The 17,973-nt window shown below is 39.0% G+C and overlaps 1 protein-coding gene across 5 annotated transcripts in view; it reads right to left on the reverse strand.

Annotated features, from left to right (window-relative positions):
• The window catches only part of shroom3 (shroom family member 3), a 73,593-nt gene that overhangs the window by 29,998 nt on the left and 25,622 nt on the right, over nt 1-17,973 (reverse strand). For 4 of the 5 annotated variants that reach the window (XM_040053366.1, XM_040053367.1, XM_040053371.1 and 1 more), the window contains one exon: nt 11,941-12,129. In XM_040053366.1, coding sequence (XP_039909300.1) covers nt 11,941-12,129 — 189 coding nt within the window. Of the gene's footprint in view, nt 1-3,308; nt 10,901-11,940; nt 12,130-17,973 lie in introns of those variants that run through there. The other variant, XM_040053369.1, reaches the window with a different exon arrangement.

Here is a 17,973-nt window from a genome sequence, read left to right on the forward strand (position 1 = left end):
GCACATATCTTCATTCATAGAGCCATTAGATGCTTCAAATCACTGCAGGGATTCAACCCCTGAAAAGAGATTATTATCAGAGCTGGAACCCCCCCCCCGATCAATTCAGCATTAAATATTATCCCACTGCGTCCTCCCACATGCGCACACAGCTGCACGGCCTCATTCCACTGAGATCTGACTCACCTTCTGCCTATCTCTGCCTCTCCCTTCCATTTCCAAGGAAGGAAAAAAGTTACTGAAGTGTTTCAATGAATGTACACAGCAAAATCTCCAGTGTTAAATTAACACTGGCGAGTGTCTATATGGGTCCACACCTCTGAGTGTTAAATACAACACTGTTGAGTGTTAAATTAACACTTTTGACAGTGTTATATGTTTAAAAGTAACCTAGTCAGTTTTGAAGATTAACAATGGCTAACACAGAGCAGTGCTGATTTTCTAACACTGGAAAATAACTCAAAATGTTAGAAATATTCCAGTGTTAGAAAATCAGCACTGCGTGTGTACGACAACACCAGGAAATTTAATAATACACATAAAAAGTAATGATCACAATGAAATGCTTTAAGACACAGCTTCCAAGTGGTCATTCATTACAGTGTTTTAATGTTTAAAAATCCAGTAGGTGACTAGCTCTCTAATATGTGTAGTCACATTGTTATAACTTCTAGATAAGATATTCAATTTAGCATTCCTTTTTATTTCTGTCCTCCTATGATATTTTAAGTATATTTCAAACCGAAAGGAAAATCTTGGAAGAACTGTTAGATCAAATAACACAGGACTTTATTTGACAGGCAGCACCTTTCTAACATGTGGCTAAATGCAAGCTTAACAATACCTTGGGTGGTTGTTTAGAGGTTAACGCTCTGAGCTCAGATCAGTGGCAGTACCTATGATGACTTGTTTTATGTTAGACAGAGTCAAACTGAATTAAGAACAAGTGAAAACTAAAGTTATGTGGATGTTTCATGATGGCACAATCTTTTATTTTAGTAGATTTCGTTAGCAAAGTAATCTTTTCTGTATCTACATTTATTTTAAAGCTTTGCATACCTGTTACCTGGAGGTTACAATATTAATAGTTAAGTTAAGTTTGAAATGAGAGCAGTTAAAACAGCCACAGAGTCAAAATCAAAGTTTAGCTCCTCAGTAGCATATAAAGTATGTTATAATGGACTCCATCACAAGCCAGAATGTAAAAATTATAAACCGGTGTCTTTACTGTCGTGATTTCCCACAACTTATTTTTGAATCTCACATGCAAACACACTAAATCGGGGTAAATATTGAAGCTGGTTAGAAAAAACACAGATATTGTTTCAGGGATAATTATCATATTTTTGTTTGCAGGGCTAAACGTTATCACATCACCATCATCATACTCTGAACGTGTTGGCAGACGAGTTATGATTACAGGGATACTGACGTTAAAATAATTTCCACCGATACTCATATTTGACATATCCTCCTGCTCTGTATTTATGCTCACAGATAAACAGGAAATGATTTTATCTGACTAAGTAGGAGACAGAGACATGAAAGCCTGTATGTCTCTGAACCACAGGAACCTGGATAATGACAGGACATGACTGGAATACCTCAACACTTTATCATCACCGATGTACATATACACATTTACACCCTTTCTATTAGCTCTGCAGAGATTGTACTGTTCACTCTGATTCTAAAGTATAACAAAGTGTATTTTTATATTCATTTTGGCCCTGTGTTCACAGTAAGACGGTATCATCCTTGTCCCATACAATTTACAAAGTCAGTTGCAGTTAATTGGAAGATTCAAAGCTCACACACCAAACATTATTTAACAAATCCCAATATTAGGTTTAAAACCTCAGGAAAGACGTTCTAGTTTAGTCGTAGCTTAGAGAAGGTCCTGCTGGTTTTGACTTATGGTTCTCATTTTAGTTGGTCTTGATAGATTTGAGTTGTTGGTGGGGGCTTCCTTTGGGATGTGACTGTGGCACTAAGCATGAATGCTCCACAAAATAAAAGCATTGATACAGTTACCTATTTTCCTCATATTTGTGACCACTTTTAACCAGAAATGATGACCATCATTAATTAAATTAAACTCCAATAAGAGACCAGATAAAATAACTCCATTACTATGTTACTGAACAGGGAGGTTTTCTTTTTAGGGTGGGTTCCACCAACAATTTCTGTATGCAGGAATTCAGATGGAAAATCTCCAAAAGGAAGATTCTGAGACCCTAAAAAGGTCACTGGTGAGGTCGTCAATGTTACTGCAAGTCATAAACATCTCGACAGAGGGTCTAAAATTTTGCCCAAGTGACTGAGACTACGTCCAGATCATACTTGACACTTCCAAATCAATCTAATGTCTCAGTCTTCAAGGTCATGTCCAAGTAATTGATTAGGCATCATATGGCTGCTCTTCCCTAAACATGGTTCTGCTGTAGTTCTCTTGCTGTTAAAAAGGAGCTCGCAATGTTGCCAGGTTCAGCACATAGGTTATTATTGTGACCAATGGGGTTCTCTTGCTTTGAGATGACTTCTGTTATTATATATATATAAATAAAAGTGAACTACATTCAAGTCTTAATTTTCATGTCTGTAGGTGGCTAAAGGTTATATCACAGTCCTAAATGTCAGAGCTGAGTCAGATGTTGACACAGAAAGTATTTGCTTGGAAAATCTGGCTGCAACCTTTATCCAAATTATCGATGCGTAACCCTGATTTTTTGTTTGATTCCTGAGATTCTCTGGGCTGTGGCTAAAGGTGGCTACAGTTTTTCTTAGATTTATCAGCAATTAACAATTCAGGATTCCTGCAACTTAACACAAGTTAGATTAATAATGACTTTTCTCTTGTCTTCTAAGTCACTGCGTTTTTAAGAATTTTTATAGATGGATTAAGACATTCTAATATTAGTTAAGGTTTTATTTTACAGTTGTCAACTTCAATATCTTTGAATAAGCAGCACAGCAATATGAACCTAAGTTTATCACAATCTCTCAGATGCACTTCCTGTTCTTTCTCCTCAGTTTCCTGTCTGTTTTCACTGCCACGCAATCCAATAAAGCCAAAAAATTCCAGAAAACAATCTTTAAAAATATCCATTCATCCTCTTTGACTCTTGATTGTGGTTTGCAAGTACTGTGTGCAAAGCTTGAATTTTGTTTAAACTATACAAACTTTTAACACAAGTCTTTTAGCAAACCGCAACCATTCCTAACCTCAAACAAACCAAATTCTGGCCTGTTTTCATTAACCTGTCTTTCGTCTTTGAGGACATAAATTACTCATGTCCCTGTTTTACCTGGAGGTGAATCTGAGGACTTTGGAGATGAGGCCGGTCGCCAGGCTGTTGACGCTGGCCTCCGACGGTGACCGACACAGGGCCCCGTCTGACCGGCCCAGCTCCGTTTTCTTCTGCTTCTTCCTGAGCTTCCTTCGATAGAATGCCTCCAGCAGCTCCATGGCTTCGACTTACAGTCCAGGTTATTCTAGTTTCTTCTCTATTGCTTTCTCCTTAAAACTTCCCGAGGTTCTTCTTTTTCTTTTAGAAAGTCCTGAGAAGATCCATTTCCAGACAGTTTATCCTTTGCTCCTTGGAACTCTTTGATGTGTTCCCTTCTAAAAAACGTCTTTCTGAAAACCAATTTCTACTGAACTCCACTCAACTTCAACTACATGCTTTGCAAGACTGCCAAAATGCCATATCCCGTACAGAAATCTACTCTCAACTAAAATCTACTTTACTGAACTTTAATTCATTACTCCAACTATTGGTTGTCCTCTCCTGACATACTTTTCTTTAACTTCTAAAGTACTTTTTAGCTTTTTCCACCTTTTACCTCCATTCTACCTTGCTTCTATTCATAACTAACAAAAATAGTTTTTTTTCCAGTGTAATCTGCGTGTTTAAAAAAGCTGCAACACAAATCTATCCAACGGCTCTGTTTTGGAGGGTTTTTTTCTCCTGTTTTCCATCTAAACTTCTGCAAAAAGTCTTGCGTCTACTGTCTCTATCGCCTGTCTGTCCCACTCTCAGATCTGCCTCTTCGCTCAACTTTCAGTTTGATGATGGCAGATCAGGTCGAGTCGGGCTGTGTCGGCCCCCGGCTCCCAGCTCGTTAAGCAAATGAAGCAATTATGCGTCATTAGGCTGCCGTATGATAAAAGCATGAAATAAACATCCCTGGCAAAGCTCGGTCTGGACAGTAGCTGTTGATGTGGTGTGTGAATAGAGAGACACTGAGAATCTGAGAAGAGACAGAGACAGAGAAAGAGAGAGAAGGGAGGGAGGAAAAGGGAGAGGAAGGCTGAGAAACGGCGAGATGGAACGAGTAGCAAAATGGGAGGGAGGATGGAGAGAGATAAAGTTTGGTTAGACCATCAGGGTGGAGGCAGTAGGTATGAAAACGAACTGATAGGAGAAAGAGGGCTAGTGAGCCAGATAAGTAGGGAGTTTTGGCAGAGTCAAAGGCAGGAAATAAAGGATAATAAAATTAGGAGCAAGTCTGGGACTGAGAAATAAACAATAACAAGTCCAAAGGTGAGAGAGGAAGGGAAGAGGAGCAGAACAGTGAGGAAGAGGATAAAGAAAGGCGAGGAGAGACAAACAGAAAAAGAGAGAATTATTGAAAACAGTCAATTACTGAGAAACGGATTTTGAAGCCGCAGGGAGAAAGATGTCTCATGATGCTGCATGTGGTCCTAATGTGAACAATAAACCGATTATTGTTGACTGCTCGGGGGACCACTTTCAGAAGGACTGGTGACGTACTGAAAAAGGCTAAGGATCACTGATTGGAGGTTAGGGAAAGTTAAAATCGTAAAAGGCTTTTTTTTTTCGTTAAGCATGTTATCACAGAACAGGTTTGTTAATGTTTCAGCCTTGCAAGCAGCATGTCATGGTTGGCAATAAAATACTTCACCAATCCAAACTGGGTGAGGTAAAACAGTAATAACTCTGACGTACGCAGACATATGTTGGCGTTTCCGGTCCAGTCATAATCTCTTAAAAGGAATGAAATATTCATAATGTTACTGCAGTAAAAGAAAATGCACATATTTGTTTTTGTAATGCTATATTTATGCATTTCTTGCATTGTTGCACTGTCACATCCACTAACTCTTTGCTCCTGATGGTGATGGAGCTTGGTGAGTTACTTCACGAGGATAAAAATGGAGGTTGCCAGTTTCTGTCTCCCTTCTGGGGAATTATGGTGAGTTTGTTAATTTTCTCAGGAGGATAATATTTCAAGGATAATGTAATTACTGTACAAAAACCTGGCATTTTGTTTTATCCTTGGGATTTAAATGCTAAATAACAAGTGTTAACAGTAGTTGTAGCAGTAATTTCTTTTAAGACCAGTGAGACTTCTTTATAGACATTTGACGGATTATTGATGACCTAGGAAGGTGACCTTCCCTGCACTATTGCAAATACGTGTTTGTTTCGGATCCCTGATGTCATTCTGTATATTCTTGATTTAGCTTTCATATCTAAAAGATGAGTAGAAGCTGCTGCAGGTTTAACCAAAAGGTGAAAGTGTAGCTCCTCCCACTTCAGTAGCAGATGCCTACAGCTGGGTTACCTGGAAGTCATGTGTCATCGGAATGGCATTAGATGTATCTGAGATCACAGAGAGAAAGGGACGATGAGGCGGCGAGGAAATCCTCTCCCTTTGCAGTGTCTGAATCAGGTGCCGAGGACGGTCTGACCTGCAGCTCTGTTCTAGAAAAATTAACTCACCTTTCTGTCCTAATGCTGCAGAGCTGTGTGCATGAGAGAAGCTACTTGTATTATGGAAATCTTCAGTGATATCTGTATATTTCACCAGTGCTTCAGATTCATATGTTCAGTAATAAGCCATTCCATACGTATAAAAAGGTCAGTCAATCAGAAAGTAGTGGACTTTAGGGAGCATGGCATCCTAATTCAGCTCCTCACGAGTAGTTATTCATACAAAGAGAATATAAAGCGGACATGAGCTTGAAATCATATTTAAAATCGTATTTTAAATATAGTTTGGATCAGTAATACAGCATATAGTTTTATCAAGATAGCAAAACTGACTATACCACACACTACATGGCTATTGCCTCACTAGAACCTGTGGGCTGCGTACCTAAATATAAATGTCTTGTGTGCATCAGGATCTAGGTGCTAAACTAACGGTTTAAAATATAAGCTAAATAAAAATAAAAACTGACTCAAGCTAACTTATATAAAAGCAACTTTAAGATTTAGAGAAAAATCTAATAAAAAAAGATGTCAACTCTTATCTAACAAGCACTCTATAATTTTAACCAAATGGAACCAAGAAGCTAATTCTAAGCTATTAAGATAAGCTAAGCTAACTTTAATGAGACCTAAAAGCTAACCATATGGTAATTAAAAAGAAAGAAAGAAGCTAAATCTAAGCTACTATGACAAATAAACAAATTTAAAACTGTGAGGATCCAAGCTAACGGGATGTGCAAGCTAATTCTAAGGTTATGGGCCCAAAGACTCAAATGTAACATAATCAAGAGGCCATAGTAACACTGGTTTAGGCAATCTATAGGTCATTAAACTAAAGCAGAGGCCAGGATTTAATCCATCCCAGAGGCCATTTACTGCACTTCTTTACCTAGTCTTCCTCTGAGCTTTTTTATCTTTTGTCCACTTCCCTATCACAGTGATGGTTAAAAAGAAGCCGTGGTTATAAGACCGTTTATAACTAAACTGTGTGTTTGAGGAAGGAAAAATGAAACAGATAATTTAGCAATTGCTCTGATTCCACAGTTTATTTACTTAGCTAAGTTTAGCTTAGCTCAAATATAGAAATGGAGGGAAAACTGTTAGTTGGTACCATCCCCCCATTCCCCACTCTGAAATAATTATAATACTATGTGATTAAGTAAATACTAATATGTTCGCCAACCATAGCTTGAAGGATAGACTACAGGCAGGTACATTTTTAAAAGTCCAGTCTTATAAAAGACTGAAAAGTTCAATCAGTTTGCAGTATATATTAGATCTGTTCACTTAAAACTACTGGAAAAGCATCTGTTTGGTGTAGAACAAATAAATGTTTAATTTTCTCTTGCGCTTTTCTGTTGTCGTGGGAAACTGTTCCAGCCCATAATTATCTGTCTCACTTGCCCAAAATCCAAAATTGAAGAGAGTTTGTGTTAGTTGTGTGTTTGTGTCAAAACACAGTTGTGACACACACACATACATATACACACACACACACACACACCTTAAACATATGTGTGTGTTAAATATATATCTTCTTTATATATCTTTAAAATCAACAATTTAATCACTGTTATTTAATCAAAATACTACAAACCACAGAGTAAGAATAGCAGTACACAATATCTCACCAGTTAATGTGCTCACTCAGGGACCACCGGAGCTCCTTCCATTGTTTTGGGTATGTCCCTATAGACTATTACACCCCTAAAAACTATTCCAGTGTCTGTTTAAACTGTATAACTGAACACACTATGCAAGAAAAACAATAATACGGGTTTCCACTCAGCTGAGGTGCGTTTGAGCCTATTAGAACACCTGAAACCTACTCAGAGATTGGTTTGATGCCTCTGAATTAACGCCATGCTAGTTCAAGTTATGGATAAGGAAAATCTGCCCTAGGTTTAAAAAAAGTTCAGTTTGCTTAAGTTGCATTTTCAGTTTAACCCCTTGAGGTGTAAGTCATTATCAATCAGTGATGATACCAGTCCTAATCCTATATTTCAGAGAAAGGCAAAAACAGGGTTAGAGAGGATACGGGTCATCACCAATAAAGTCCTCACAGGTTAATAATGTGATGGTGGATGCTATTTACACGAGTCTGCTGTATCCCAAAGATGCCTTATACCTTCTTCACACCTTTTTTTTACTCCCTTGGTGCTTTCCATTGAAGCTAAGGTAAAGTGATGAGGAAAACGAGTTATGAGGGTTTTCTTTTATTTTTTTTATTCAACCACAGCAATAGACAGAGTCAAAGACAGGTGTAGTTCTTAGGCCTGAAGACTGAAGCCCACATTTAAACCTTCTATGGGACCTCAGTAAACACCTCTCTGATGAATTAATGAGCTTAGTCGCTATCTTTGTGTCAGATGTGAAGTCCATTTTGTAAATTTTAGCTTATCGAGCTTATCGAAAGGAAGATAGACTACACAGTCAGATCGCCCCCTGGTTCATCCAATCGTCATAAACACTCATCACGAGGCTTCAGAATAAGACTGCATGACATCATGGAAGACCAACCAAAGATTTCTATTCAGGATGCTTTGAGTGCTGTGTCTCTTCCTTATAATGCCTTATTGTAATCCCCAGCAGTTAACCTAAGTAAAGTAAACCAGAGTGAAGCCAAATGGAGATTAGGAGGTATGATTAATCCTCAAATCGATTGATCGAGGTGAACGCATGCACTGACTGGCCTGTTTGTGTTTGAGCTGTGCCTGAGAGGGAGTTGTTTGTGTTAGAGTAGTGTATGTGAGTAACTATGTGATGATGTTGCTTCAGAAAAATGTGGTGATTCAACTAAAGAAACATTCTGAGGAGGAAAAAGGAGTGAAGAGAAAGGGAAAGATTGTAGGAGAGATGAGGGAAAGAGGGATGAAGAAGGCATAGAAGAGCCTGTGTGTTTATAAATCATTCTGTCTGTCCTCTCCAGATTAACACCCAGCCTCATGGGACTCTGATGGCCCACTTCCTGTTTCTGGATGACCAATAAGACACGAGCACCACTCAGTGGCATCTGATAACCACCCAGGGCCCAGGGAATTGTGGAAGAATGGAGTCACTCTGCTTGTTTATTTGGCTCCTTGAGACTACTTGCTGGAGTACATTTTAATGACCGTGTTGTTGCAGGCACCATGCTCAAAAGCATGTGCAGGAAGTTCGCTGTGGAGCCCCAGCCACCCTTTCCCAATGAAAGTCTTGGATATGTCGTGAAGTTATGAGTTTCACACGTTGCAAGGCAAAAAGAGAGAGAGAGAGGGAAAAAGAAGTTTGGTGCGCAGGCTTGTGCTTAGTCACACTAGCACCCCCTTGAGTCTGTGATGTTAATTACAGACACACAAACCCTTCCAGAACATGAGCTGAGCTCCGTATTAGGATGAACCCCTGGTGCAGCGGTGTTAGCATTTATAGACTTTGTCGCGAGAGACTGATGGATGTCCACACCGCAGATAATTCATCAGTTCTTTAGTTTAACTCAGACTAAACTAAACACCTTTGACTGCAGAGCTAAATAACACTAAAACAATGAGGCAGTTTCAGCGTCAAAGGTCCTTGAGGTCTGCAAATTAAAATTTTAAGAGATAAATCTACTTTTGTATCGGATTGTGAAATCAATCCCCAATTATTTTTTTATCATATAGAAATAAACCAAATGATTATTATTTGATTCATAAGTGATATATAAATGGGCAGGAGGTTAGCACTGTTGCTTCACAGCAAGATGGTCATGGGTTCAAATCCAACACTCAGACCAGGACTTTCTGCATGTTCTCTCTGTGTTTGTGTGGGTTCTTTCCTGGTAATCCGCTTCCTCCAACAGTCCAAACACATGTAGTTAGGGAATCTAAATTGCCCATATAGGTGTGAATATTGGAATATCTGTGTGTGTTATCCCTGTGACAGACTGGCATCCTGCCCAATGTCTACCCCGACTTTTACTCTATAACAGCTGGGATAGGCTTCACGCAATCCTGAATTGGATACGCGGAAGTAAATAGATGGATGATATTAAGTGCAGCTTTTCTTAGAAGTTGTTCCTGCAGATTGAATTCAAGTTCCAAAGAAATTAAAATCCTGTAAGAATCAGGAACATCGTTTCAAGTGTTTATTGTAAATGAGCTCTTCAACAATGTCTGAATTTTGTGGGAAAAAAAAAATGGTCAAAGCTGATGACATCACAGAGTTTACGCAAATTACAGGAAGCTATAAAGATGATGCTGCTGATGAAGTCACTGGTTGGTGGTTACCATAAAAACACAGTTTTATTTTCTGTTGAGCTGAGCTTGATTTTTAAGGTCACAAACACACAACAGGACATCGCAATAAATATCACACCCAAAGGAAACACATGCAGGACATCCTAACACCGGTGCCGAAGACATCCTTAGCTGACCGCCAACATCACTTCCTGTTTTAACCTGCATGGCATAAACCCAACTGACATTTAGGAAAATAAAGGGAGAATTATTGACTCTGGAAGGAATTGTTAATGAATAGTTGGCAGGAAATCCCAGTGAGTAACACAATGGCTGTAACCATAATTACATGCACACTGTCATCCTCTCTTTTTATGGCCCTCTTTGTTTAAATGTGTATGATGTCATTTACATACTGACATTAAAAAGCTTCTTATTCTAAATTTCTGCATTTAAAAATAGTTTCCAAAATTAACCAAAGCCATCAGCTCTAACATGTCCTTGTATTATGTTGAAGAGATATCAACAGAAGTTAAACTTCGTCCAGACTGTACTACAATGTAGTACCAATTTCTGCCACAAGATGCAGCACTGAGTCAAGTTAACCTTTATTTAACCAGGCAAAAGAAAACATTCTTGCTTACAATGGAGGTGTCCAAATTCATAGGCTGCATCCTTCTGAGGCTGCATTTATAGACCAATTACATCACAGCAGCGCGATGAAGGCTGTCCAAATTCGTAGACTCCTCCAAATGCAGCCGACAAATGCATCCTCCTTTTCCCCAGATTCGAAGGATGGGTCGGGTGTATCCTTCATGGCCCACTATATCCCAAAATTCATAGCACGGCCCAGCCAGTTCTAGTTTCCAACAATGGCGGCAGCTACTTAATTTTAATATCACTCTTATTACTCTTTCTGTGTCACAAAATAAACTTTTAAGATATTTTCAGGCGAGAATGTAGCTGTGTAAACTTCAAATATCTGCTCGGTTTATCAAGACATCACATATTTACAAAAGTGCTCTGATGTTTTCAGAGACGTCTGTTACCCACCAGCTCAATAGCTAGCCGAGGCAAAAACAGCGAACTCCCAGCACAGCGTTTTCAAACCCCCCGCGGTCTTTTAAACATGGTTAAACATGGTATATAAGTTACTTAGACAAAATAAAAATGGACTGTTTTTTTGTTTTTTAGTGTTTTATTTGTTCATGAGTAAATCGATTTGGCTGAGATTACAGCTGAATAAACGTCAACTGAAAAACCGATTAAACAGAAGCGTTAGATGATCGAGAATTTACTCCAGTGTCCTGTTATATTTTAGATAGCAAGGAGCAGGCGGCCTAGTTTATTAAACTCCACCGAGACAGCTGGTGACGCAAAACTGAAGGTTAGACCGTCCAGCTTCACAGGCCCTCACTTCTGGCCTACCCGGCCTTCGGAGGACCCGGCCCACGTAGACCACGAAGGCTGGGTCCTCAGGAGGATGCAGCCTCTGGATTTGGACCCCTAATGACAAACAAACACCAGCACATATCTAAGGCAACACAACACACCCAGTGGTAAAACGTTGCCCCTAGTGGTGAAAATTTGATCTTTTCCTGCAGTAGGTAATTACAAAAAGTACCTTTAAATATATCTTATAAATTAAGTTTCTTAGTAATTTTAATGCAACTGATTTTAAAAAGTGAGAGCTTGTGTTAAAGTACCTTTTTTGTCTCTCAAACAGCTCCTGATCCTAAGGGCTTGAGCAAAAAATCCTAAAATGTAATCCATGGCACGCTAATTTTAGCCAATTATATCATAACCACATGAACACAAACTCTTCTCCATGGTTATATTTCTTGCCTAGAAAGGCAGAAAAAAGAAACCACGATCTAAAACCCTTGTATACTACAGCCGCATGTGGAGAACTCCAAAGACAGACAGGTGGCAAGAAATGATTGGATAACTGCCATTTGAGGGCACAACTGATTGGAAGGTGATACAGGCTTCCAGCCACCTCCTACCGGTTTCTGATGCGTAGTTGGACTGCCGAACATGGTGGGCTGTGACGTAATGACCGGTGCGTCTTTTGTTCCTGTTGTTCTTGTGGTGGTGGCGGCGATGGAAAGGAAGAAGGAGGAGGAGGAGCAGGAAGAGCAGAAAGAGAAGCCGTTGAAGGCATAAACTCTTCGATGTATCCCGGATCAAGCTCCCTGAGGAAAAACATAGACAGAAAATTAAAGTTAAACAAAATTTTTGTTTCATCCATCTGCAGCTGAACAAGGAAGCCAATACGGAACTGCAGTTTTTCTAATGGCCACTTGAGGCTGGCTCAAAAAGTGAGGCAGCCTTCACAGACTCCAATGCTAAAGAGTTCAACTCTACATTAGAAATAAAAAGGGTTAAAACCTGCTATGAAAAATAAGTTGGTCTCTATGATTAGTTTCCTGCTTTAGAGAAAATTTTCAGGGGAATTTTCTAAAAAAAATCGGTCACTTACTTAGATTTTGTAAAGGCTTAGAATTTGGGGGTTGATTTGATTTACAGGAGTAGAGGCACAGAGAGCTGTAGGCCTCACCTCCTCTAATTAAAACCACCGAAATTCCTGGTTTTGGGCCATTTTTAATGGAATTATCGGACATATAATAAGGCTTGTTTTGTCATACAGCATCCAACTTAGCACACCACCCTCTTATCCAAATATGGTTACTTCGGGCTCCAGAAACCATACAAGGCAGCGACTAACAAAAAAAAAAAATGGCCACTGGTTGATCCACATCCATATATAAAACCAGTCTATGATCCTTTCAGAGATGCTCATTTCAAAGAGCTGCCTTTATGACCACCTTCATGTGATGAATTAAATGGAACTCTGGAATTTGTAGCTCTAAAAAAACTAGAACGTGCATTTTCTGAAGAAACTGCAGTGTGAATGCTTGAATCTGAATGTATGCACTGAAATGAATTAATTGCTGAATTTTAAGTTAAAAATGTTGAATGAGATGAAAAATACAGAAACTTGCACCTGAAAACAAAAAAGCTGAAGTGCTAAAAGCTAACGTTTACACAGAAGAAGAAGTTGGAAAATAGCTGAAAATGTTTTAAATGTAAATTAGAAAAAGATGAGTAATGAGAAAAGAAAATTTAGAGTCAGAAAACATCTGAATGAATATTAAAAGTTCATATTCTTTGAATCACTGAATGACTAAAATGTGATCCCTCCACTTGGATCCACACAGTTTAAAAAGTTTAAATGTCTGAGCTTTGAAAGACACGGTGTTGGAAAGAGAACAACGATGGCGACGTTTTGAGGGTAAAATGATGGCTGTAGAGCAAACACTGTGGACACAGCAGCAGTTGAAAGAGAAGTGTTTAAGATGAATCTTGGCAGAGTGGCAGGCAGAGCTCGTTAAGCAGGCAGGTGTGAGCCTGGTTGCTATAGTGACTGCACCCAATGGCTCCATACACACGCACACAGACATGCACCTCACTTTTGCTGCTTAAAATGAACAGAAAAGTCAGCCCGAAACAAATCGTTCCCAAAAGAAAACAACAACTTGTATTGACAAAATTCTTTTACCGTGAGCGCCAGCAATGTACAGTCTACCAAATTCTCAGTTTTCATGCCTGTGGAGTTTATTATATGGACGTGGTGACAGTGTAAAGACAGCCTGTACTTCTGGTTTTCAAACAAACCTTCTGAGCCATTTTAACATTAGAGTCTATGGAAGAGTTGGAGGGAGGAGGCTGTGCATTGGTGACATTTATGAAAGAACCATAACACATATTACAATAGTAAACACATTGGAGGAAAGAGGACAACGATGGCTATGTTTTGAGGGTAAAATGATGGCTGTAGAGCAAACGCTGCGGACACAGCAGCAGTTTTAAAAAAGGATTTTAAGATAAATTCCCCCCCTCCTCTCACTCTAGCAGTTGAGCTGTCTCACTCTAGCGGCAACATTCCGTCCCATACACACCCATTATGAACTCTGAAACGGGTGGGAAAAAAGTATGAAACTTAAACTGGAACTGAAGAAAAAGTATAATAGATATTGAAAAAGATAAATACAAGTTGAGTAGTTGAAAGTCTTGTCTTCGTTTTAAAGTTTGAATGGTGGCTCTATGTCAATGTGTGTGAAAGTAGATACAGTTTAAAGAGGAGGAAGTTGAATGAGAATTTGAAGGGTCTCTCCATTGAAATACATGGGAAATTTTTGTTGAAAAAAACTTGAATAATTTCAAAAATATAAATGTTAAAAATGAGAAAAGTAGAAGCAGTCATGTCCAAAAGAAGAGGAATCTAACGGTGTTTGAATGGTTTTGCCAAGTTGAATGGTTTTGAAGGAGTTAGTGTGAATGCTTTTTGGCATCTAATAAAGATTAGAAGAACAATACTGTGAATGCTTTTCAAGCATTCACACTAATAAATCTATTTTAGCTGCTTCCTCATTTCTAAACGGTAACTGATTGTCTGATTTGGCAGGTTTTTTTATACCCTTCTTTCTCAAGAAGGGATTTTTGCATCTTCCTGGGTTGAATCCAAGAGATCTGGCTTGCACTTACACCAAGGAGCCAGTTGTACATATAAAAAAAAAAAACCTGGCATATTCTGTGTCCTAACAGGCTCTGAACCAATAGCATTGTTAGAAAACAAAAGGTGAATATTTGAGTGATCTGTTGCGGCACAGCTACTTAAACCATCAAACAAAGACCAATCCCTGATAAAGCTGGGTAATAAACAATGAAGAGACACTATGAGTCATGTCATAATCACTGCTCTGCTGTTCTAAGGTACTACTTTTAATGCCACAACTGGCACACACGATCCATTCACTGCCTTTTTCAGTCACTTATTGATCTCTGTTGGGTTACCTTTAGTAACCTTTATATTTCACAATAAAAACCTCCCATGAAAGGGAAATGGGAAGAGTTGTATCTTTTTGAGTTAGCAAAGGAGAAGTGAAAGTGTCAAAAATGCATTTAAAGTTTTTTTTTTTTTTTAGTTTTCTGACCTTGTTATTTGTGACCTGAACCGAGTTATGCTGCGCTGACTTTCTCCCCCAGAGCAGATCTGGCTAATCTGCAATGAATCAAAACTTGACGGCTAAAATAAACCAAACCCCGCTGTGTTCAGGTCCAACAGGTTCAGACAGGATGGTCTGCATGCCTGTTCTCTGTTCTGATCACATTCACAATTCAGACATTCATCAAACGCCACAAGGGGTCGGACAACAATAAGAGAGCGTGCTCAATGAGCTGCAGTTTAAAGGGTCAGCTGTGGCGTTAACAACAGTGGGGAGGTCGGAGGTCACATGATCTTGGAAGATGAAATACTCCTGTGAGTCCTTTTGTTATCTGAACAAAGAGAACACAGAAAATGAGTTTCTGTTTTTACTCTGTGGGCCAGTGAATCATCCATCTGCTCTCACACACAGACACACAAATGGGAGCCACAGATGAACCATCACGACTGTTTATTTGTACATCTGTACTTAAACAAAGTCCAGTATTTAACGTCTGCTATCATTTCAATAAGAGTTCAATAAAGAGACAAAAACAAAGAATAAAAGTCTTTATCAGAAGAGAAAATCACTCACCTGACCTCTCTTCCTCTCTAACGTTTGCTATAGATGTGTGATGCAGAAATAAAAATGCAAAAATAAGACTGTGATTTTGTGACAAGCTTCCCTCTTAGCCAAAGACATAACTAGACTGATAAACTATAAATTTGGAACCACTTCGTTTTCAACTCTGGGTTTATTTTGTATTTTACACAAAATAACTATGAGTGTTTAGCTTAAATGAGGCCGCATTCATCTATCCATCCATCCAACTCTTTCCCCAGCATAGAATCAGAATCTCTGCTGTGTATCCTGGGTCTGCCTCATGGTCTGTTCCAAATATTGATTTTCAAGCTCATTAGAACTGTAAAAACTTGCTTTTTACCTTATATAGTGTATTTCCATGTACGCTTGCATATGTTTCAATAAAATTATGTACCTATTTTCCCATTTTCCTAGCAAAATATAAAGTAATGGCATATGGCTCATGATGTTTGCATGGTTCTGAATGTTTGGCCTAAATCTGGACCCTTTGTAGTTTTCTTAGGTTCATCTGACTCGGGGTGAGTGTGTTTGCCTTATATGGGCCAAATATAAGTATGTTGTGGTATTTAGGACACATATGGCCTACAAAATCTCAGCACAACTAAATTCCAGTGTAGCTCATGACCACCTGTGGTACATGCAGTACTGATATACTCCTGACTGCAGCAACGATTCTCTCTGATTTAGAAAAAAAACAACTCAACTCAATTCCACAGGGAATCATTTTAACCCTCTGATGCATGAATTATGAAAGCCTTGGTCAAGATTTTTTTCTTAAGTGCTTTTATTCTTCTCGGGACATGAAAAAAAATGTTCAACTCTTTTTCCCCCAAAAAATATATAAAGTTATAAACTTGTCCACTCCAGTGGACTACATGCGCCCCAGCACTTAGCATGAAATGCTGTGAATTTACTATAAAAATGAATTACCTTGTGTTCTATTGTAAATATACAAACCCTTGTTTGCTTGTATCCTTTGAAAAACACCTCAGCAATTTTTTGGAACTTTCAACTCATATAGCCCCAATGTTTAGACGTAAATAACAAAACCAATCAACAGTCCTAGCTGTGACTCCTACACCTGAATATGGCAAACTATCTCCAACAAGAAACATTTTTGAGTCTACACAGTTCTATAACGATGCAGGACAGTATTACCAAGCCCTTATTAGCATGCTGGAAGAAAACACAAACTGACATCTTAGTCTCTGCATCTCTGAACACTTCTATGTTCATCACACCTAGGCTGTGCGAAAGTTTGCAAAGCATCCAGGGCACAATGGCACACAGGTATATACCACCTCTTGTTTCGACGTCTGTGGGGGTACATTGCCAGACATTGGTCAACAAGATCAACCCCACCCATGTGTTGGGTCACGGAGAAGGGCTTTTGGATCATCGTCATCTTTTTTTCCTTCTTGACCCATCTGTTGGCAACATCTTCAGGGGATTGGCCAGCACAGGACGAGATCATGTGGATGACAGAACTGTCGAACCATATAGCCTGTCATATAGCCTAAGGTTCCTGCTCTCACCCATACCTTCACTCCCCAGGATTTGGGCTTTTTTGGTATGTATTGCTTGATGGACAGTAGGCCTTTGAAAGGAATTATCTGCTCATCAACTGACTGAAATTCCTCAGGGTCTGCTGCTGCCTTGAATGTCTCCTGAAGAGCATATAGGATTGGTCTTATTTTGAAGAGCCTGTCTGTGTTTGGTGGCTGGTAAGTCAAGTTATCTACAAAGTGCAGGTATCTCAGGATTCGCTCATATCTGCTTACAGACATGGCATTTGCAATTATTCCAAGACGAAGACAGTCCTCACTAGACCAGTACATTCGTGCCCTAGGATACCGAATGTACCCCATGATCAGGTTGCTCCCTAAAAAAACCTGCATCTCTTCTCCTGTTACTGACAGTTCTTTCCCTTTTTGTAGAGCATACAAGTTGGTGTTGTATGTTATATTATCAATTAGATCTGCCATGTATCCATCTCCCACAGCTCCCTGATAATGCTGACCTTCCTCTTCATCCTGCCCCGTTCTCACTTTCTGCATCCTGACTGTCTGTGTCTTCATCATCTGTAGCTCCTATGTCTCTGTTCTGCTCTGGCAGCCACTCATCATCACTGGACTCATCAATGAAATCATCATCACTGGAGCTGGATGGAATTTCCTGGACTATTCTGTACGCTGCCTTATTCTTTGCTGCATTTGAAGTCTACAAAATATGATAAAATAATTATTATAGTAACTCAAACTACAGCTGATCTGCACAAAAATATATATTTTAAATGAGTAGCTTATAAATGTAACAATTATACGCTTACTTATAACCAAAACAGTCCCAAAAAAACAGTGAGACAATTTATGACTTATGTTAAAAAAATATAGTGGGTAATGCATGATGTCCACTTCATTGGACACATGGTTAATTGTAGTTTTCTAC

Source organism: Simochromis diagramma, unplaced genomic scaffold (assembly GCF_900408965.1).
Source record: "Simochromis diagramma unplaced genomic scaffold, fSimDia1.1 OVJJ01000596.1, whole genome shotgun sequence".
Lineage (NCBI taxonomy): Eukaryota > Metazoa > Chordata > Actinopteri > Cichliformes > Cichlidae > Simochromis > Simochromis diagramma.